Raw genomic sequence first — 24126 nt, 5'->3', positions numbered from 1 at the left:
TTTTTTGAGACAGGGTCTTGCTCTATTGCCCAGGCTGAAATGCAGTGGTGTGATCATGGCTCTCTGTAGCCTTGACCTCCTGGCCTCAAGCAATCCTCCCACCTCAGCCTCCCAAGTAGCTGGGACTACATGCATGTGCCACCATACCTGGCTAATTTTTAAATTTGTAGTAGAGACTGCTGGGGGTCGGGGGGAGGTGGGTGGTCGCGTTCTGTCGCCCAGGCTGGTCTGGAACTCCTGGATTCAAGTGATCTTTCTGCCCCAGCCTCTCAAATGCTTGGATTTACAGGCGCGAGCCACTGTGTCTGGGCTTATCCCTCACTTTTAAAAGCAGAGCTGAGATACCACTTGGCCCCACCTCTACAGATCCAGTTGAGGAAATGGGTTTTTCAAGTCTAGTGCCCTTGGTAGAGAAGGATCGTTGGTGTCAATGGCCTGGGGCCGGTGGAAGCAGCCGACCCACCCTTCAGAGGAAACCCAGTCTTCCCCTTGGCCCAGTAACCACGGAGACAACCCCAGGAGACAACTCACACCCCAACTCCAGAGTGGGCAGAGTTCACGTGAATGGACTCCCTCAAGTTCTCCAGAGAGGTAGAGGTTTCTCTAAAAAGTCACTCAAACTTGGTATTTAAAAAAAAAAAAAAAAATCTTGGCTTCCATCAGCTCCTATTCCAGCTGAAGGATGGTGGTCCTGACTCAGCCCCCAGCAGGATTCCCCGACCCCTTTGCCACATACTGTCTGACTCTGAACCCTTGGCTGTTCAACAACTGAGCCAGTTTCAGAAAAGTTCTGTCCCCTCTCCAGAGAGACAGGCCGGACTGTGACATCATTCATTACGTGTGTGGATGTTGGAACTGGCCTTGAATCCCAGCTCTGCCCTCTACATTGAGCCATGAGTTTGGCAAAGTGACTTCTCAGTGCCTCAGTTTTCTGTGCTGTAAAATGGACAGAATGATACTACCTTCTTCCTACGGCTGTGGCAAGGATGAAGTGAGTTAACACATGAAGGGCTGAAGATGGGCTCCGTCATGCAGTTTTTCAATAGGAGATCCGTTATCACCATTGAGAGCAGTCAACAGGGTTAAAGATGGTGACAGTCAACCCCTCACCTCCCCACTTGCAAAGTGCCACCCCCCATAGACAGAGCGTCCCTCTGTCTCAGGCACTGGTTTCTGGCTGAGATTCAGTTAGCAACTCTCCCTCACCCCAAAGATAAAAGGGCTACAGGCCAGGCATGGTGGCTCATGCCTGTAATCCCAGCACTTTATGAGGCTGAGGCGAGCAGATCATATGAGGCCAGGAGTTCAAGACCAGCCTAGCCAACATGGTGAAACCACATCTCTACTAAAAATATAAAAATTAACCAGGAGTGGTGGCATGTGCCGGTCATCCCAGCTACTTGGGAGGCTGAAGCAGGAGAATCACTTGAACTCAGGATGTGAAGGTTGCAGTGAGCCGAGATCGCACCACTGCACTCCAGCCTGGGCAAGACAGCCCGACCCTGTCTCAAAATTAAATTAAAATTTAAAGGGCTACAGGCCACTGGACCATATGACCTCGTTATGAAAGGTAGAAAAAAATTTAAACCCAGTTGCCACACCTACGTTATGCCATGCCGTGCCACCAAAGATGAATATACTGCCTCTTTTCATGTGATTTCAGGAGGGAGTCTGCAGAAGGCCCGTGCGCTTTCCTGTCCTTACCTAACCTGGACCTTATGGTAGAGTTGCTAAGCTCTTTACCCCTTGCCTTCAGTGGAGATCTGTATTTGAATTATCTTTTTCAAGTACTACCAACCTTTGTAGGTTTATTGTCTCTGGACAGCGCAGTAAGAGGGAACTAGAGAAATCTGCTTTCTGTAGATGGAATTCTGCGTCATATTACCAAGCCCTTAATATCAAGGTTCTCTAGTCCTCTGAAATCTATTTTCTCTCTGTCTTCTGAGGAAAGTCAATTTGAAACCATTTTTCAGGGAAGACAGCAAGGAGACTTATGCTGACGGCGATGGAGAGACTCAGGCAGTCAGCCATGGAGAGACTCAGGCAGTCAGCCATGGAGAGACTCATGCAGTCAGCCATGGAGAGACTCATGCAGTCAGCCATGGAGAGACTCATGCAGTCAGCCATGGAGAGACTCAGGCAGTCAGCGATGGAGAGACTCAGGCAGTCAGCCATGGAGAGACTCAGGCAGTCAGCGATGGAAGAGGCTCAGGCAGTGACTGGGGTGTGGGTGCTAAGGGACGGATCCAACATCACAAGCCACGGTCTAGAAGCTGACACCCACACCATGTAAATGACAGAAACGACAACGTTTCATTCTTAAATCAAATCAAGCTGTATTGATAATGATGATTTAGCAGGAACCACTCTAAAAATCAGAAACAATTAGAATGCCTTCCCCATCAAATTATTTTATTAGGTTAATTAAACAGCTTAAAGATGATTCCTTTTGTGTGGTACCCTTCTAGAAAATATTTCAAGTTTTTAAGTGAACTTCCAATACATAAAACAAAATTACTTTAGCATACACAAATTTCAGATCAAAATACAACACTCTGTTTCTGTTTTCTGACAGTTATAAAATCCAGTCAATACAAACTAGATAAAAAAGATAAAACACTTTCACTGATCCTTGGTACAAGAGAACAGCATGATGGCAAAATGTTCCCCAAGCACAGGTCCTGGGTTCGTGAGAAGGGACCAACCCCACAATATACTGAAGCATGTAAACAAAGTGCGTGCTACTTAATTTAGGTTAACAAATCCTTTTTGCATCAGTATTACTTGTAAACCATAAAGCAACTTTTAAAAAGAAAGGTTATTAATTAAAAATTACTTCTGACTGCTAAATTTCTTATCGGCAAGTGAACAGAAAATTATTCCACAAAACAAACTAGTACCTTTGGACCACAGGATGTGAGACGTGACATTTCAATGAAATCAACTTAGCACGACTTCTCTACTATCCTATCGAACTTGGGGAGTACAGTTTTACAAGTTGCAGCCTTCTAGCACTTCCAGTATTTTGAACTTCCTAAACCTGCCTATTTAGCTATGATTTTCATTGCAAATCCCTGTTTTTCAGTAGTAGGACTTTATTAAAGATAGGATAATATCACACACAACACAATCTTAACTGAATATGTGTCTAAGCAGACCTACTTGGAATTCTACTAGATAATAAAGTTGCAGGATTTAAAACAAATACTATTCTGCAGGTCCCATGTCAGAAAACACAGATATGTTCAACAGATTTGTGTTGAACAGGATGAGTTTTGGTGTGGTATTTATATGGTATTCGTGGCATTTTCCTTATAGTATTCAAAGCATCAAAATGACAAATCAAGACTGTTAAAAACCAGTCTTGGACAAGGGTGACAGTCACATACTCGAGGGTCCAGCACAACACTGGCATGAGCCAACAGGAGCCACGCCGGCCACCTGCTGGGCCAGGGACCACTGCGAACAGCAGCCCTGAATTTGGGAGGGTCAAATCGAATTTATAAATCTTGTTTTCAGGAATTTCCTTGATAGTTCTCTTTCATGGCAGAAGACCTATACCCGTGATGGAAAACAAAAGAATGTACACATTTCTAGTGTGTCATGAATGGGTCTCACTCACAGATAGGTACAGACATCACTGTCACTGGTAACACACAATGAAGTCTGCCTATGCCTACCTAAAGAGCATCTGCAATACCATTTCTGATGAGGACAGGACTGTGCGGAGGTGGGCAGAGCAGGGGGTGCTTTTGTCAGCTCTGCTGGTCACTTCCAGGCTGCTTGTACACACCCCAACAGTGGCTGCAAAGATTGTTCAAAACTTCTGCTGAGGCCACAATGATTACTGGATGGTTGTCACAATTCACAAAAGGTATGATACAAAAAACAAAGAGTATCACCATTATGTCGCCGGCGAACTGAAGGGGTACAAGACTGAGGAACCAAACACAAGCTGAATTCAAAACGAAAAGAACCCCAGTGGCAGAAAAAGCCACGAATTATTTAATTAAGCAAGTTGTGCTAATAAACAGCCTGTGCTTTTCCTAACTAAAGGCCACTTGATACATTTCCCAACACACGATTTTTATTCAGATTATCTTTGTTATCATGGAGAGCTCGAATTTTGAGGTACGATCTAGGAAAAAGATGTTATCACCCACACAAATGGAAGGCTTACTTCTTTATTTCTTAAGCTGATGATACCCTTTTGCCCGCCCCATGTACCAGATCCTACATGATTTTTTAAAATAAAACTTAAGTCAATTTCAATGAGCATATGCTAGACTAACAATAAATTTATTTTCTGAAGTTTCTTTTGAAGCACAAATTCCTTTTAAAAAATATATGAAAAGGTGGTCTCTCTTGTAAACAAGCAGTTCTAGTTTCCGATCCCACCACGATTTGGAACACAGTGTGTTTTTAAGTCAGAGCTGAAGAGGAAAGAAGGAAACAAAGGCTGCGCTCCGCTCTGGCGAATGCGAGCTGGAAAGGGACAGAGGAGGACCCACCCGGAGGCTCTCCACCCGGCTCTGCGGACGGACATGGCAGAGGGCCTGTCACACAAGAGGCCACCTGGGCCGAGCACGTCCGGGAGCACGGGGCTGCACTGGGTGCTGAGGTAGTGAGCGGGGCCTGTGCCTGCCTGCCCTCCTGGCTTGGAGGGGAGCCCTGAGGGCCTCTGAGGCTGGCCTGGAAGGTGTCATTCTAGCCTACAGATGCCTAAGGGGCTGGGATGTGTCCTTGGCGGTGCCTCAGAAGGCACCTGGGCCCAAGTTCTGACCTGGAGCCTTGGGGACAGATCTGACTCTCACAGCCAGGGCCAGCTGGTTGTGGAAAGTGCTAGTATGAAGGTCTGCTCAGGGATCTCTGAGGCTCATGCTCTGGCCATTATGTGGTCTGAAGAACCAGAAGGGCTATTCTCCTCGCCCCCAACAACCCGCCCCAACGGCACCTTTCTTTTCCTTTTTATTTTGGATACATAACTCAAGCAGTTAAAAAACCAGGCTGGAAGAGGGTTGGGACAGAGGAGCAGAGGGCAGGGTGGGAAAGCTATCCCAAGAAGAGTGAGTAAAAACAACGACTCCGAACATGGCCAAAATACCCTTCCTCCACCCTGACAGCAATCCCTAAGCTGGCAGAGAAAGATGCGCCAACTGCGAAGTGCCTGTTTTCTCAGAGATTCCACCTAGCAGTGTCCATGGGGAGCCACAGTGGAACGTGGAGAGAACAATCAATGCTGGTTCAAACGAAAGGTTATTCACCAGTGAAAGAAACGGGGAGAAGACACAGCCGGCTAGCTCTGAAGACATGGTGTGCATCCCAGCCTATAAATCTCTTATGATCTTGATCCCGTGTTTCCCCTATTTCTGAGCAGACCTTTTTTTTCAATTTTTAATTTTTTTATTTTTGTGAGACAGAGTCCCCCTCTGTCACCCAGGCTGGAGTACAGTGGCACAATCCTGGCTCACTACAACCTCCGCCTCCTGGGGTCAAGTGATTCTCCTCCCTCAACCTCCCGAGTAGCTGGGATTACAGGGGCCCACCAACACACTCGGCTAATTTTTGTATTTTTAGTAGAGACGGGGTTTCACCATGTTGGCCAGGCTAGTCTTGAACTCCTGACCTCAAGTGATCCACCTGCCTTTGCCTCCCAAAGTGCTGGGATTACAGGCGTGAGCCACTGCACCCGGCCTGAGCAGATCAAAAACAAGGCAAGAGGGGTCAGGACACACAGGCAGAGGCTCGTTCCCTCTCCCTCCAGAGCTGAGAATAAAACTGCAGTAGACTTTCACCAGGGAGGAGGACAAGACAAAACCATGACAACAATCAGGTCCCTTGGTGACGACGTGCCCCATCAGCAAGGCTACCCACCTAGAGAGTGGGAAGGTTGCCGTGCCAACCTCCCCTAGGGCAGGAGAAACAACTGGCATATGTTCAAATGATCAATATCCCACCCCCGCAACAAAACTTTTTTCTGAAATTTCATATAGCAACGTGCTTTCTTGAACCGAGACGTAAGACTTTACATTTAGCCATTACACTGTGAAGAGTATTGCAGATCTAACACCCAACACATCTCGCCCAGCACTCTTCTTTGCCTTCTATATTTTTATTCAAGTTATGGATAAAAATGTCAAACAGGATGCTGCTAGAGTAGCTCACCTTAAGTGATCCTGCCAAAGATCCGTTCTTGCCAACACTGTCTGAACCTGGCTATTCAACCGACTTCTCGGTCCTTTGTTAAATCCTAGTTCTACTTCCCTTTCTTTCTTTTCTTTTGAGATGGAGTTTAGCCCTTGTTGCCCAGGCTGGAGTGCAACGGCACCATCTCGGCTCACCGCAACCTCTGCCTCCTGGGTTCAAGAGATTCTCCTGCCTCAGCCTCCCGAGTAGCTGGGATTACAGACATGTGCCACCATGCCCGGCTAATTTTGTATTTTTAGTAGAGACGGGGTTTCTCCACGTTGGTCAGGCTGGTCTCAAACTCCCGACCTCAGGTGATCTGCCCGCCTTGGCCTCCCAAAGTCCTGGGATTCCAGGCGTGAGCCACCGCGCCCGGCTGTTCTACTTCCTTTTCACATTCAGAGATCAAGAATGACTTTATCAAATGTCTTATTGAAATCAAGACAAGCTGAGCACGTCATATACTCCTACCTCTGCCAGTCTCATAACCTAACCAGGAAGTGTATGATATGATAGAAGGATTAAGTAGTTCACTGTTTGTACCACTTTGTTAAATAACCTTCTTTATGCAAAGGTACAAAAGTTCCACACACACAGACACATGCACAAACACACATGCACGTACACACAAGTACTTGTAACACATATTTGTTTGCTTTTAAGTTTCATGTAACATCCAAGTTAAGAAAGCACAGTTAGGTGTGCTGGTCTAAAACAGAGATCTAGAATTATCTCGTTTCTTTGACCAATACGGATTACTACCTTTGCTATTTCAATGAAAAAAAGGAAAATTCAACTTTACTGAAGAGTTTTAAGTATTATTAGAGAATTTCACTGGGCAAATTCTAAACAGACGGTTATTTATAACAAACTCTAAGTATTCTAAACACATATTTTGGGCTGTTTCAGCTATCTAGAATTGTGTTGAATTTACATATTAGAGATGTAGATGGAGAGAGGTGATACGGGTCTAGAAAGTAAATCATTTTCTGGCTGGATGCTCACACCTGTAATCCCAGCACTTTGGGAGGTTGAGGCAGGCGGATTGACTGAGCTCGGGAGCTCGAGACCAGCCTGGGCAATATGGTGAAACCACACCTGTTCTAAAAATACAAAAAATTAGCTGGGCATACTGGTGTGCACTTGTAGTCCCAGCTACTCGGCAGGCCGAGGCAGGAGGATCCCTTGAGCCTGGGAGATGGCGCCACTGCACTCCAGCCTGGGTGACGGAGCGAGACTCCATCTCAAAAAAAAAAAAAAAAAAAAAGTATTTTATGAACACCAACTTCTAATACATTTACTTGTATATCATGTGGCAGCAGACGTGAGAATGTGGAAAGCTATAAGGCCCGGGACACTCAGTGCAGGCAGCCTTGGCCTCATCCACAGGGCCTCCCACCACCCCATGTTGACAGGTGACATAATCATGGTGGCAGCAACAGTGGTCACTGCACACAAGGCACTCTCCCAGCTGCTTACAGTCATCACCCAGTTAATCCTCACAACAACCCGCAGAGGTGAGTCCTCCTGCTTTTCTTCTTCCACATAAGAAACGGAGCCTTGGGAGCCTTAAGAGCTTCCCAAGTCACAGAGTAGTAAGTGTGGCAGAAGCCCCCAAGCCCAGATGCACCTGCCACCAAGGCCTATGCTCTCAACCACTGGGTTTGTAAGGAAAGTATATAAACATGATTACCTGAAAATAATTAAAATAACAAAGTTTGGGGTTTAAGTTAAAGGAATAAGCCTTTGTTCTCATGGAAATCACTTCCAGGAAATGTCTCATGTCCTGAGCTAAGTCAGTCTCACGTCCTGAGCTAAGTCAACAGGGTGCTAACAGATTGTCATTGGAGGAGAAGCTTTGTCATTCTACTATTGAAAGCAAGCCCTTTACTCTGAAAAGCACAAGCATAAAAATTAAATCTTATTAATACATAAGGACAGTTAAACTTGGCTATACTTGGTACAACTTAAGCACCAGATTTTACCTGGTGCTTAAGTTATACCAAATATGCCAGGCTTTCAGAAATGGGCATAACTCTTTTGGCCACGGCATCACTGAACTCCTCCATTTAAGTAGGATGTGTACAACTGTGCCCTGAAACTGGGCCATTATTACAAGATCTCCCGGGAGGAAGAGTCTTGCCTACAACTGGTGAGCCTCCTCAGCTTCTTCCTCCTGACTTGGTGACCAGGCAAGCTGACAGACACTAGGGAGGATGGAGGCGACCACGTGTGGAGTGCAGAAGGCGCATACCGGAGGAAGGTGAGGGATGTTCCACAGACACATGGAACAAATCACATCATTCATGATTTTCAGTATCATCCAACTCTATATAGTTCTGCCAACCTCAACTCTGCACTTAGGAAACACTTTAAGTGAGGAGGATCTTAGCAATGAGTAGATTTTCATCAAAATTAGAGATTTCTGGGAAACAATAGCACCTTATAGGAAATGAAAAAAATAGTATCCTCAAGCACCCAAATCCCAAATACTGGGTCAGATGACAGATAGACACATTTTCTTGTCTGATGCTAACAAGAATGGAAATCGAGCCCCCTGTTTTACGCAGCAGTGGCGTTTAAATAGACTACTTTTCTGCATTATGAAAACAGCCTTTTAAAGACTCTTTAAAGTTCAAGTTGAGTTTCAAGTAATCAATTTGCAGCAACTCTAGGAGAATTATTATTCCTCCTGGTTGTAAGTGCTTTTTTTTTTTTGCTTTTTTTTTTTTTTAAGTAGTAAAATGGAAAACAGGCCTTAGAGAATTGTATTCCTCAAGGCCTCTGACTGCCTGCTTCCAAGCTTTTGTTAAAGAACAGAATGTGTTGAATTCTTCTCAATTGGCAGGGGATCAAGCACAACACTACATAATGAGGTAGCTGAGAACACAGTTTTTCCTATAAACACAAAGAACAACTGAATAAGTGCATGTAATTCTCATCCAATTAAACAGGAAACATGATAAAGCAAGTTAGTACAGTTGTATTTAAACCAAGTTGACTGGAATAACTTGAAAACATTCAACCCAAGTTTCCAAGGTATGCCTTATTCATAACTGATGAGTAACAACAATAAAAATAAGGTACCCAAACCTACTACTTGTAATGAAATGCTAAAAATAAGATCCTAATAAATATAATTCACTAACCAGAAGACAGACGAACCTCCGTTTGGGAAATGGCCGTTCATTTACGTGGATCCTATTCAGTGTCTACTCGTTCACTTCATCTTAAGGCCGTGTGTCCCCCGGACTCTGCGCGTTGCCATCCTTTTCCACCTGTTCCTTCTCTAATTCATATCACGAGTGTACAATTTCTGGTTTTCTTTCAATGTGTGCACAGAAGGAAGCTCAACAACTTTGTTGAGCCAGGAAGAAATTACTATCAACATTTATAATCAGGCCAGATTTCAGTTGAGTAGTGACTTTAAAAGAATTAGTTTTAATCTCAAAATAAAAAAAAAAAAGAGGCCAGGCGAGGTGGCTCGCACCTGTAATCCAGCACTTTGGGAGGCTGAGGCGGGCGGATCACGAAGTTTAGGAGATCGAGACCATGTTGGCTAACATGGTGAAACCCCGTCTCTACTAAAAACACAAAAAATTCGCCGAGTGTGGTAATAAGCACCTGTAATCCCAGGTACTGGGGAGGCTGAGGCAGGATGATTGCTTGAACCCAGGAGGCGGAGGTTGCAGTGAGCCGAGATCGCACCACTGCACTCCAGCCTAGGCGACAGAGCGAGACTCCATCTCAAAAAAAAAAAAGAGAGGGCAACAGTCATTTCTGACTAAATAATTATATAATGTAGTTTTATTTATTAGATGTTTAATTTCATGAAAAGGGGAAGGGGTTTAAAAATCCAATCACTTAGAGAATTTCAACGACAGAACTGAAAAAGAACAAACTTTCTACTGAGCGTGGTGGCTCATGCCTGTAGTCCCAGCTCGGTCTCCACATCTGAGGCCAGGAGTTTGAGATCAGCCTGGGCAACAGAGCAAAACCCGGTTTCTAAAAGAAATTTAAAAAAATAAGATAAAATAAAAAAGAACAAACTTTCCTAAACTGTATACATTAGACCAAACCATTTGGAAGTATGATTTAAATCCTTAGATGTCACATAAATGGAACTATTACAATGAGACAATATTGAAATATGTTTAAAATGGAAATAATAATAGGGTTCCTTCTGAAAAACACAAAACTTTAGCAAGTTTTACCAGCTAACTTGCAAAAAATATAGAAAATGCCTAGCAGTCAATACCACTGAGACTTAACTGCCAGCAGGCATGACAGACACTCAATCCAAGTCTGTGTTATCAAATATGGGCAAATGGGCCCCTTCTCATCGTTATACTATGAATTTCTGTAATTTCTCAAAACTACAGACAGAGTAAAGAGTATTTCAAGAATTATTAAAAGCTATCAAAATACTTTCCTCAACATTCCAAGACACAGTTTATTTTCCCTTACTAATTACATGGAATAAGAGAGGGAAGTATACATGAAGCTCTTTGAAATAAAAAAACAGTTTCTCTTTCAAACAAACTTTCTTCTGTTCTTACGACCTTAGTAAATAAATTTTTAACCTTCCTATAGCTAATTAACAAAGAAAATCAAAGATCTTTCAGCTTATGCCTGTGCAACTAGCAAAGGACATGTTTGGGAGCGTAAATTGTATTAATACTAAAAATGATTATTCTATTATTAAAAATACTTGTATGCCTAGAAAAATCAAGTTCCAGCCTCACTGGCTGACTGGTGAGCTGATAATCCAAAGACCTGGCTTCTGCTTTTGGTTCTTGCTCCTCCCTAAAGTGAGAAATGAAGCCATATCTATCAGGCCTCCAAGATTACCCTGGTACAATGGGGAGAGTGCCCTGCCTATTCCAGAGGTGTGAGGATCAAAGGGGTATGTCCTGGAAAGATTTTGACACCCATATAAAAAGCAGTCAATAAAGCCCAATACTAAACATGGTCAACATTATAAGCTGTGCTGAGTCTATAGAGGGTCTCATAGACCCATATAGAGGGTACAATCAGAGGACTGTACATCATGTACATCAGGCACTTGTTGATGCTATACTAGTTTCAGCTCCATATAGCAGGCCGGCCCATGCTAGTTTCAGCTCCGTATAGGAGGCCGGCCCATATGGGTACAAAGTTTCTCACTGAAAACCCAGTAAAATCAGTCACTCTTGGAGTGCCCTTTTCAACAGAAGAACATTACTTTGATCACAAGAATCTTATATTTATTTGTCAAATGTTTATTGACTACTTACTCTGTGCAAGCACTGAGACTGGCAGATGACAAAGACGGGGCCCTTGCCCATTCCATAGTGGGTTTATGACCTTGAGTAGGAGAGTGGTGTGACATCTGCCTCACTGTTCAGCTCCCAGGATGGCAAGCACAGTTCCTAGTGGGTGCTCATCAGACATGTGTTGGCTGACCCAAGGCGGGTTTTGCTACACTCAGCTGCTCTCTTCTCACTGACTTCCTGGACTCCAGTGCTCAGTGAGCAGCCAATGGAAAAGGGCCGCCTCACCTTTCCCTTCCACCAGGTGTTTTTAATGGGGTTCCGGCATCTTTAAATTGATACAGTCAAAGCGCCACCTCATTCTTCCCCCATTTAACCAAAGGTCTTCACCTGACCACGGGAGGCCTCTTGAATCGTGAACGCCAGCATTCTGGAAGGGGATACTGCGGTGTTTCTAGCACTCCTTGGAAGGTTTTTGGAATCCCTGGTTTGGTACACTGAGGTAGGAATGTACCAAAGGGAACTCTAATGGACCACAGCAGCTAAGACATTTCTCTAGAAATGAAACTTAACTACCCATGAGTAACTTAGGTGCCATAGCAAAGCCAGTCCTCTCTTTACCACGTTTGTACAAAGAATGTATTTCCTATGCATTGACTAGGGAATCCCCCCAACTCATAAATTATAAAAATGACACTTCCAAACCATCAATGAAGGAAATGTCATCATTAAAGTGGTAGTGCAATATAACAAAGTGTTTACAAACAAAACACCATCCAACATACCCCCAAATGCTCCTTTTTGGTTGTTATACAGTTTGAAAAAAGCCTACGGTTAGCTATCAATTCCTTACAGCAATGAAGTACTAAGCTAAACAATGCATTTAGAAATTTCTTAGGCCAAATCCTGACAGTATACCAACTACGAGTTGGTAAACACTGTTTTTAATCCTGCTGAAGAAGAGAAACGCGAACACCAAGTAAAACTTATCATAAACTACAAATATTTCAATATTTACACTCAATATGAGTTCGACACAGTAGTATAAACTGAAGGTCAACAGGCTCAAGAATTTATCTGAAGCACCAGGAGACAGTAATATATGTAGTTTAGAACTACAATTCAAAAAGTAAACACATACAAATACATTTATCAGGTCAAATAGCATCACACACACACGTACAACTCACTCATTCATCTCTCACACTTTTTCTATTCACAGGATATAAGCACTATCAAAAACCAAACAAAAAACACTTTAAATAAACACTTAAATCTTTGAAAAATCTAAATTTGGATATGCTAAACAAAGAAACAAACTACCTATTTTAGACTGCAGCCTAGGAGAGGTTCTTTAAATATTTACTTATTCTAACCTGAGACAACTTTCCTTCTGAAAATAAATTGCACTTCCCCCAAAGATATTTGTATTTAAAATTTAAGACCTATCCTGAGCCACCGATTCCAACACACACCTGGTAAAAGTGCCTTATCAAGAAAGAAGTATCAAAAAGTTATCAAGAAATGATGTTTCAAGGCATAAGTGGAATGTTAAAACACAAACCTGCATGAAATGAGTCAAAATTTATTTTACAATACTGAAATAACTGTAATTTACAAAAGAGTCATGATTAATGTTGGAGCATAGTAAAATTAAATACATCCCTATACTTCAACACAATATTTTAATATTTATATATAGTAAAATAACAGTTTGGCACTTAGCAGCTTTGTTGGTTATTGCATCCCATATTATGTGGCAAATTTATTTTATAAAACATTATCTAATTTCTGCAGTTATAGAATCAATGAACTGAAATTAAAAAAAAAACACTATTTTTATAAAATGAATTTACCAAGTCATGCAGGTACTGATAATATTGCAAGAGGAACACATTCACTCCTAAATAATGAACTGTCTCCTTGGAGAGGCCTGGTGTAGACTGGAAAAAAAACTTTAAATGTCAGAAATTAAAAAAGGAGAATTGCTGACGATCGTGGCTTTAACTGGATGTCAGTTACTGTTTTAATGTTCCCCAATTACAGCTGCTGAATGCCAAGGTACTGTTCTGTACAGGACATTTCACCAAAGCAAATTTAGTTTTTCAGCTATTTCCTTCCTCTAAAACTAATATCTAGTTGTAAAAAGAAAAATCTTCCTTTCTTTGCAGAGGCCACATAGTTTGCTTTCATTAAAAAGATCTCCACACTGTCACTACGAAAATGTGCAGACAACAGCTGACTGGTACACAAAACAATTCTGAATTTGGTTTTGACTGACATATTAAACATGACTGAATTACATGACTGTGCAGCACATCTGGCCTGGTGCCTCTGGCATATAAGATAAAAACCTTACACCTTCTCTTATCAGGTATCTTCTGGCTAAAATGGAGAGTTAATGTACCACACTCAACACTCTCTAGAACCCCATAGGCATAGCATCTTTCAGCAACTTTTGACGCGTTGTACTGACTTCCAGCAGGTATAAGAAAAAAAAATCACAGGTCACCCTTTTTTATGTCTATGGGTGGGAGAACGTAAGTGATGTTTTTCATATGCATGTTAATTGCATATAAACATTCCATACAAGAAGTTTCTAGAAGAAATTCCTGTTCTCGACTTAAAACCAAAGGATACCTTTATACATGTGTTAATAAGACAAAATGCTGCTTCTTACAGCCATATTCCAAAAGGAAAAAAAAGCTTTTTTTTAGAAAACAATTAAAAATGAAGTACTGTATATTAAATTGATTAGAAATTTGACATTGCATAAAATTCAATTTAGGAAGGAATCAAGCACTTTGAAGTCCCCGATTTCACACTAGGGTGGTGTAATTCAAGTGGAAAACAAAATATCTTACAAGATACGTTCCACGAACGAAAGACATTTTTCCCCCAATGAGAAGTGGGGTAAAGTGGGTTGAGGTGAGAATGAGAGATAGGAAAGGAGGGAAGGAGGAAAAGATTAATTTGCTCTACTATGAACAGAATGAAATTAAGTTGAGGTAGTTTATTCTACCAGCCAAACTTTACTCGTAACATAATTTGTCTAAAACTCTCACTAGTGAATGCCACTGGGAAACTTCTATTACAAAGACTAGATTCTTAACACAGATTCGCATTCTAAGACAAGTTTTCAAACCCTAAACAGTAGTAAACAAGACTTTGTGTGCTTTCAGACAGGTTATATGAAAAAGCTTCTGATCCCTATATATTTTGTCTGGATAGCTTTTTTGTTTTTATTTTTTTTAGCCACAGCAGACCTTTATTATTTGTCTGACTCAGGTCTTTCTTTTATAAAATCTCCTACTCACTAATATCCTCATACTTAGAAAATGGTTTTGCTCATTGAGAAGGCAGAATGGCACTGCAGGAGACCCTTCCCAGCTCCACAGGTACTACCCCAGAAAGGATGCGTGACATGTCTTGATCTAAGTCAACACAGAAGCGAGCAACTTCTTTCAGTTCACATGAGGGCTGCAACCTGACTCATCAATTTACTGAATCTTTACATTACTAAGATAAAGTTACAAAAGAGCAATTTTATCTTCATTTCAATTCATCATGATATAGTTTTAAAAAGATTCTTAGGACAGAGTACTAGGAATAAATGGAGACTAACTGGCATACAGTCCAATCTAACATTTTAGGCACAAACCTTAATTTGTTGGGCAGGGTTAGGCATAATATATCCTTCCAAGTGCAGTGGAAAAGCAGTCTTGGCATGTTTGGATATGTTGATTTGCATATACGTATTTTGTTTGTTACCAAAGCTACGTATTTGAATACAGCAGTCAGACATGAGTTCCCTTCAGGGAAAATGCACCTTAGTATTTTAACTTTGATATTTTACATGATACCAATTCCCACTCCCTTTTCCTTTTGATATTTACTAGCCTCCATCGTCTACAGTCACATTTAACTGAAGGAACTCACTCCTCCCAGGTAGTTTTTCAACAGTTATGTGTTCTCCCAAACAAGAGCTAAAGCTCAAGTTTGTAAGCATCATAAAACCACCAAAGAGTTACCATACCAAAGCCCAGCACAGAGCGAGTTTCAGCTGCCATCTCTGCTCTCCCTTTCGTAGCTATGTTATGGTGCTCTTGGGTCAGGATCTCGCACTCTGCTCTGCTTCCTCCTCAAGGGGAATGAACACGAATACGGAATAAGCCTTGCTGAAGCTGCAGGCGGAAAAGCTTGCAATTCGCAATGCGTAAGGCTGCACATCCTGTACGGCGAAGGTCGGATGGAAGGAGTGGTTTAGTGTGGTGCCAGGTTCCTGTGCTTCTTTTAAACTCACGCACGTAGTCGTAATTGGTACCTAAGCCACAGAAATAAGCAAGGGTGAGAAAATGTACCCAGAATCACCAGGAAACAGTTCCAAGAAAATCACTGTAACACTCTTACCTGTATCAAGATCTCCAATAACATAAATACTGGCTCCTATAGGTACAGCTCCATAAACAAAAGAGGAACTGGCGGGGATGCATAAATTCTGGTCGTTAAGATAGATCCACCTGAAAACAAAGCCCATGCACAAAATTAAGGAAATCAAAAGGATGACAACAACATCTAGGAAGACTGACACAGCAAGCTTGGTGAGTTATCAGCAGTATCAGGCACTGTGCCAATCTCGACCCCACGTTCCACTGCCAGGTAACCACCGACATGCTGCCAGTCGCTACAGATAGGAGTTTTGTCTGTGCTAGAATGAAACATGTATTGAGTCATAAACAGCATGTGCTTTCCAACCTGCTTCTGCTCAGCACAAGGTTTCTGAGATTCAGCCACACTGTTGTTTGCATCTGTCATTCATTTCTGTTTATTTCTAAGCAGTACTCCATCATACGGATGTACCAGAATTTGTTGGTTTTTCAGACAGGGCCTCCCGAGTGCAGTGGCGCAATTATGGTTCACTGCAGCCTCAACCTACCAGTTCAGGTGATCCTCCCACCCCAGCCTTCCAAGTAGCTGAGATTACAGGTGTGCACCATCACATTCAGCTAATTCCTGTGCGTGTGTGTGTATGCGTGTGCATATATATATATACACATACACACATATGTATATACACACATATATACACACACATATACACACATATATGTATGTATATATACATATACATACATACATACATACTTATACATATATACACACATATACACATATACACACATATGTATATGTGTGTGTATATACATATACATATACACATATATGTATATGTGTGTGTATATACATATACATATACACATATATGTATATACACACATACACACACACACACACACACACACACACACACACATATGTATGTATAAAGATGGGATATTGCCATGTTGCCCAGGCTGGTCTTGAGCTCCTGGGCTCAGGTGATCTGCCCACCTCAGCATCCTAAAATGCTGTATTACAGGCGTAAGCCACAGAGTCCAGCCCCAGAATTTGTTATTCATTCACCTGTTGACGTTCCAGTTTTTGGCTGTTATGAATAAGGCTGTCAGGAACATTAGAGAGCAAGTCTTTTTTGCGGACTTATGAAATTGCTGGGCTATATGGTAAGGTTATTGTTTACTGGAAAAAAAAAAGTGCCCCACTGCTTTCCAAAGCGTTGTGCCATAATTTTGCACTCCAATTAGCAATGCGTGAGAATTCCAACTGCTCAGTATCACTGTGAGATCTGAGTATTATATTTTTAATTTTGGCTACTTTAATGGCGTATACTTACCTGAAGACCAATGATGTTGAGCATCTTTGCCTGAGCTTATTGGTCATTTTATGGATTTTTTTTTTTTTTTTTTTTGAGACAGGGTCTTACTCTGTCACTCATCCAGGCTGGAGTGCAGTGGTGCAATCACAGCTCACTGCAGTCTCAACCACTTGGGCTCTAGCGATCCTCTCACCCTACCCTCCCAAATAGTTGGGACCACAGGTGCACACCACCACACCCAGCTAATGAATTTTTTTTTTTTTTTTTCCATAGAGATGAGGTCTCATCATGCTACCCAGGCTGATCTCAGGTTCCAGGGCTCAAGTGATCCTTCTGTCTTGGCCTCCTAAAGTACTGGGATTGCAGGTGTGAGCCACCATACCCAGCCCCATTTTATGTTCTTTTATAAAATGTCTGTTTAAAGGTTTGCTCACTTTAAAACTGGGGGCCAGGTGTGGTGGCTCAAGTCTGCAATCCCAATACTTTGGGAGGTTGAGGCAGGTGAATCACTTGAGCCCGCGAGTTCAAGACCAGCTGGGCAACATGGCGAAACCTTGTCTTTACAAAAAATACAAAAATTAGCCAAATGTGGTGGCATCTGTCCTAGCTACTCAGGCTGAGGTGGGAGGATTGCTTGAGTCAAGGAGGTCAAGGCTGCAGTGAGTTGAGATCACGCCACTGCACTTCAGCCTGGGCAAAAGTGAGACCCTGTCTCAAAAAAAAAAAAAAAAGATAAATTAAAAAAAAAAAAAAGGACGCAGCAAGACTGTCTCTAAAATTTTTTTTTTAATTGGGTTTACTGTCTTCTTCTTATTCAATTGTCAGATTCTTTATATCCTGTGGATACAGATACTTTGCTAGATAAATGTATTATGAATATTTTTTCCCAGCATGTAGGTGGCCTTTTCATTTTCCTAATGGACTCTTTTGAAGAACAGAAGTTTTTAATTTTGATGATTTCCAATATATCCTTTTCTTCTTTTACAGTCACAGTTTCTGTGTCATTCTAAAAAATCTTTGCCTACCCCAATACGAAGATTTTTCTCCTATGCTCTCTTCTGGAACTTTTACAGTTTTATCTTTTACATTTAGGTCTATGATACATTTCAAGTTAATTTTTTGGGTCTGACATGAATCACAGTTCACTTTCTTCCATACAGATAGCTAGCTGTTCCAGCACCATTTGCTAAAGGCTTTTGCTTCCCCCACTAAATTGCCTTGGCACCTCTGTTGAAAATCAATTTAATAACCACTAAAAGGATTTGAGGCTCTAAGAAGCAGTGGTTGATCCCAGAGCTGAGGAAGAGAAAATAGAAGAGGGGCCTGGGGCATCCTGTCATGCCAGATAGGAAGTGCTTAAAAAAGGATGGGGGTGTGTCAAAGGACACGGAAGCCACAGTGAAGCAGCTACTGACAGCCGAGGCTGGAACTATGTGAGCAAGAAAATCAGTAATGATGGTGCTGGATTTATAACTCAGGAAATAAAATAAATATCCATGAATCCATATACTATAAATAATTGGAAAACATTAACAGGAAAAAGGGACAGGTTTCCTTTACCGAAAAATTCCAATTAATAAATGCAGAAGGAATGACGGAAACAAAATCATCACCAGGCAAACACCACAGTAATGACTTCTGCAGGCTAGGTCTACCAGTGGATGCTCAAATGAGTGCTTGAGAGTTTCAGGAGAAAATCGTTTTGCAAATTCTCGAATGACCTCCACAAAGGTATTTAATAATTACAACAAGAAAATCAGTTAACTTTCCAGTGGAGAAATCTAACAGATACCACCTTAACTAAGTCATCAAGGTTAATGTCACCAGCAATAAGGCACATCAACGTGTTCTCCCTGATATGATGCAGAGAAGTGTGTAATATGACGTCTGTGGTATTGGCAAACTGCATAACCTCAGTCTAATTGCAAGAAATCATTAGATCAATCCAAATTAAGAGATCCTACAAAAAAATAACGAACCAATAACCTTCAAGAGGATGAAGGTCATGAGAGTCAAGGAAAGAATGAACCACCTGCTGAGTGCAGTGGCTCACGCCTGTAATCCCAGCACTTTAGGAGGCCCAGGTGGGTGGATCACGACGTCAAGAGATCAAGACCATCCTGGCCAACATGGTGAAACCTCATCTCTACTAAAGATACAAAAATTACTGGGCATGGTGGCATGTGCCTGTAGTCCCAGCTACTTGGGAGGCTGAGGCAGGAGAATCACTTGAACCCAGGAGGCGGAGGTTGCAGTGAGCTGAGATCGTGCCATTGCACTCCAGCCTGCTGACAGAGCAAGACTCTGTCTCAAAAAAAAGAATGAAGAACTATCACAGATTAAAGGAGTCTAAGCAAACACAGTATCTGAATGCAAGGTAGAATCCTGGACTGGATCTGGAAACCGAGAAAAAAGACATTAGAGTAAAAGCTGGTGAAACTCCAGTAAGTCTGTAGTTTACTTAATAATTTTGGACAACATAAATATCCTGGTTTTGATGCTTGTACTACAGTCATGTAAGATGTTAACACTAGGAGCTGATTGAATGGCTTATGGAAATGGGAACTCTTTAACTATTTCTGCAACTTTTCTACAAGTCTACAATATTATTCCAAAATAAAAGTTTTTTATTTCTTTTTCTTAAAGAGTAAATCTAGACCCTGCTATGTAATAATAATGTTCCCTCAGGGTAATGTAAATGAACAATTGTCTGTTAATAGCTAACAGGCATAGCCAGGTCACAGTGGACTTCAGGAGGACCTTGGGAATGCATCTAAATGGTCTTAAGAGTTACCAAGGTCCAGGCCTACCCTAACTGGAGCACACAGTCATATGGTCATCACTTCATCATCCCTACTCTATGCTGTGAAGCAGCCAGGGCATCTCAATGTCAAAGAGAAATGTACAATTATTTCCTGAAGAACACCACTTTTATTTCAATGAATACTCTTCCTAGACTCTTCTAAAGCAGGTGGCTTCCACATTTTGAATTCCAATAAACACAAAAGTCTAATGACCACAGAACAACTCAGAAACAAAGCTAAGCACCATGTTTCTAAAGCCGTTCATCTACATTTGATTCAACTAACATCTGAATGTTGATGGGTGTCAGGTAGTCTGCTGGGACTGGGATACAGATTTTGGCCCCTGCCTCCCAAATGCCTCCAATAAAATGGAAAAGGGAAAAATCTAAAAGCTTGTGCTGAAAGTGAAAATGGAGGCCCTAAACACACCTTTGAAAGATAATGTTTGAAAAACATCAAACTACAATACTGGTTTATTCACATTTCACGTCTTTAGGCCTAAACATAAATAACTACATCTCAGCATTTAAGTTCTTCCCAGATTCTGAATGAAACCAACCAACATAGTTCATCCCCGGAATGATTGTATTAACCTAAGAAACTGGACTACATAGATGATCTACCAGGTTTTGTCCCAAGCACATCAATGATTCAGTTCCTGGGTTTCAGAAAAATACGCGTAGGTGATCTATTTTAGGTAAAGACAACGCTTCAAATGAAACAGAACTAATTTGAAAATTTAATTGAATCACATCTTCAGGTGTTGCTGCTTATAAAACAGGTATAAAAGGCCATGAGGTTTTACAAGTCATTTATCATCTCACCGACCCTGAACAATTTAGCTATCCTAGCCTGCTTCCTCATCTGTCAAGGGAGATACCAGATACCATCACCAACCTCAAATGACTGTTGTGAGGATGAAATGAATATCAATGTAAAGTATTTTGCATAGTTTCTAGTACTTACAAGGTATCATTAAACGATAGTAATTTTTGCAATGAACAAGGCAATATCATGTCTTCAGTTATAATGTTTTCAAACGGGCTTGTCAGTACGTGGGGGCTATAATGATGCACCCTCTGGTAACTCAGAATTAAGACTGCCCTGAGTCTGAAGCTTTAAAATACAGCATGGATTACAACAGTGAACTTCAGAGACAGGGAAGTAGAAGGCGAATGACAGGAAAGGAGAGAGGAAGAGAGCTATAGAGGAAAAGAGGGCAATCAATTGAGGAGAAAGGAGAGGAGGAAAGAAAAAGAGAGCTGTAGTGAGGCGTCTGCTTCCAGTATGGCAGAAGTAACTCTTAACAAACTGGCTCCTCAGTTGCTGCAAGTGTCAGCTGTAAACTCTGGACAAACTACAACTAACTGAGCGCTCTGGAAACTGAAGAAAAGCAGGTAGATTCTGGAAAGAAATGGAAAGTTAATTGAGCAAGCAACCCATATGGTCTAAGTTTCCTGTTTCTTGGTAGCTTTCTCTGAAGGCAGCCTCACGGGGGCAGCTCTGGGTAGCTAAACCCCTAGAGAAAATATGGCCATCTTTCTGGCTACAGGACTCAGCAATCAGGAAAAGGGGTCTTGGGGCAACCAGGATCTCCAAAGTGTGGTGGAGAACCTGAGAAAGAAGAGAGGTAGAGAAGCACCCCTCAATTTGTGCGCATCCACTCATCTCAAGTCTTCAACTAACCCTGGAACCATGTATGCTTATGACCGAGGCTTCGAGGACTGGACTGAGATTTCAGCTGCCACCCATGGCAAGTGGCACAGCTTGCAATTTAAGTCTAACTAAGTCAATTGCTGACTAAAACTCAGAGCAACAGTCTAAAGCAATATAAGAAAATTCAAAGCTTCAACAACATAATAGTAACCATATCCAGGATTCAGTCCAGAATTCCTCAACAAAAGAAGAGCCAGAAAAATGAGAACCCATTTCTCAAGGGAGCAAACAATCAATAGATGCCAACTCTTGAGATGACTCAGATACTGGAATTAACAGGCAAGGACTTGAACACAACTACCACAGTGATGCTCAGTAAGGGAAAGGAAAATATGCTTGTGATGGAAAGATAGGAAATTTCAGCATAGAAAATTTAAAAACCTAAAAACAAAGTACACAAACATTTTAGAATTACTAACATAAATAAATAACATAAATTTGAAATAAAAAATTCACTGGATGGAAATAACAAAGGAAAACAGCAGCAAACAAGACACAGCAACAGAAACCATCCAATCTGAAGAAGGAAAAATGATACTGCAGACTGAATGGTCATGAAAATAAAACATATCAGCATGTCCAGCTAGAGTGGTGCTCTGTGGAAAGTTGAAGGCTTTCACTGTGTGCCTTAGAAAAGCAAAAGATCTACCACAAGTAATCTAGAATTCTACCTGAAGAAGCTAGAAAAGAGTAAAAGAAACCCAAAGTAAGTAAAAGGATGGAAGTAATATAGATGAGTGTAGGAATCAATGAAACAGAAAACACTAGGGAGAAATGAACCCAGGGTAGAAGCTGGTCTTTTGTTCACAGAGGGTGCAGACTGGCAAGGCCGGGGGCCAAACGGCCACTATGCCGCTGTCGGCTGCCTTCCTCTCACTCCTCCTGCGCTTGCACCTACCAGCATGCAGGAGACCAGGGGTGCACACTCTCCAGCTTGTTTCTCTGGCCCCTGGCACCCTGGTGCTCTGCTCTCCAGTGGCCTCAGCACACACACTTCCAACGGGATGAATCTCAGCCCTGTGAGATGGGGAAAATACTTCCTGATTTATTCCTTCCTTGGGTGTTTTCCCTCTGCCCTAAAGGTAGCAGCTGTGCTTCCTACATTAGCTATTTCTACAGTTTTCAGAGTCCTCTTTTCCCACTTTTAGCAGCTGTCTCTTACTAGTGGTAATTACATATATTACATTTTCCCTGTTCAAAAGACTGGTGTGGTTTTTGCCTCTTGACTGGACCATGACTGAAATAGATGTGGTTGGGGGTGGGGTTCATCTCTTATCCTCTAGTTCACACGTCTTACAAAGGCATCTGAAAGTACCTGTTTCTTCCTAACCATAAGATACAAACAGCACAATGTGGTCAGTGGGGTAGACCAGTGAGATGTTTTGTGGAACATCATGATGATTAAAATCTCTGTGGACTAATATACAGCCGACATTAGCCCATTATATATTAGTTGACACAGCCCTGAGGCAAGGCTGTGGAGGCATACTGTTGCCCCTGACAAGTAAAAGCAAACTGCTTCTGGTGACCCTTGCAAATTGGTATGAAGAAAATACATTAGCTATGTCAACGGCTGCCATACTAAGGCTGGGAACTGTGCCTCATAAAGATACAACATTTGTGTGAGGATATTACGTCTGGGAAAGAATTTGGGATCAGTATGATCACCTGATTAAGTTTATGAAAACTTTCTCTGTGTGCATTAAAAAAGCAAAAGATCAGCTGGGCGCGGTGGCTCATGCCTGTAATCCCAGCACTTTGGGAGGCCGAGGCGGGCAGATCACGAGGTCAGGAGATCGAGACCACAGTGAAACCCTGTCTCTACTAAAAATTAGCTGGGCGCGGTGGCGGACGCCTGTAGTCCCAGCTACTCAGCAGGCTGAGGCAGGAGAATGGTGTGAACCCGGAAGGTGGAGCTTGCAGTGAGCCGAGATCAAGCCACTGCACTCCAGCCTGGGCAACAGAGCGAGACTCCGTCTCAAAAAAAAGCAAAAGGTCTACCATGAGTAATCTAGAATTCTACCTAAAGAAGCTAGAAAAGAGTAAAAGAAACCCAAAGTAAAAGGAAAACCTAAAAACAAGCTACACAAACATTTTTAAATTGATAACATAATGTTTGAAATGAAAATTTTCCAAGATTTTCCGAGATCCATTTTACTTTTCTATTTTTTCTAGGTGAATTAAGTGGGGATGTGATAGGCATCGCCTCTCCTGCATTTTCTACTCTTTGATGGTGGCATAATTTTTGCAGATTCACCCAGGATGCAGTATTGCTTCTGGTTTTCTATTTTGGTAGGGAAGCAAAGTTCCAGGGACTTCCACTTAGCCCTTGTTGTCATGGTGGCCCCCAATCCATGTGTCAGAGAACCAGTATGGTGATTTTGCCAGTTGTCAAGTATGTCTATTCTAGTTATATATTCAGGAATCAAAAGAGGAAACTGACAGATCTCAACTT

General features: G+C 41.9%; 1 protein-coding gene across 3 annotated transcripts in view; it reads right to left on the bottom strand.

Moving 5' to 3' along the window:
• Positions 1–2311: 2311 nt before the first annotated feature.
• The window catches only part of GAN (gigaxonin), a 75693-nt gene continuing 53878 nt past the window's right edge, over positions 2312–24126 (bottom strand). For all 3 annotated transcript variants that reach the window (XM_031002548.3, XM_055366751.2, XM_055366750.2), the window contains 2 exons: positions 15849–15958; positions 2312–15762 (listed from right to left, as the gene is read on the bottom strand). In XM_031002548.3, coding sequence (XP_030858408.1) covers positions 15581–15762; positions 15849–15958 — 292 coding nt within the window. In that variant the 3' untranslated portion in view covers positions 2312–15580. The remainder of the gene's footprint in view (positions 15763–15848; positions 15959–24126) is intronic.

Source organism: Gorilla gorilla, chromosome 18 (assembly GCF_029281585.2).
Source record: "Gorilla gorilla gorilla isolate KB3781 chromosome 18, NHGRI_mGorGor1-v2.1_pri, whole genome shotgun sequence".
Taxonomy (NCBI): Eukaryota; Metazoa; Chordata; class Mammalia; order Primates; family Hominidae; genus Gorilla; species Gorilla gorilla.
This window is presented reverse-complemented; position numbering and strand designations above follow the sequence as displayed.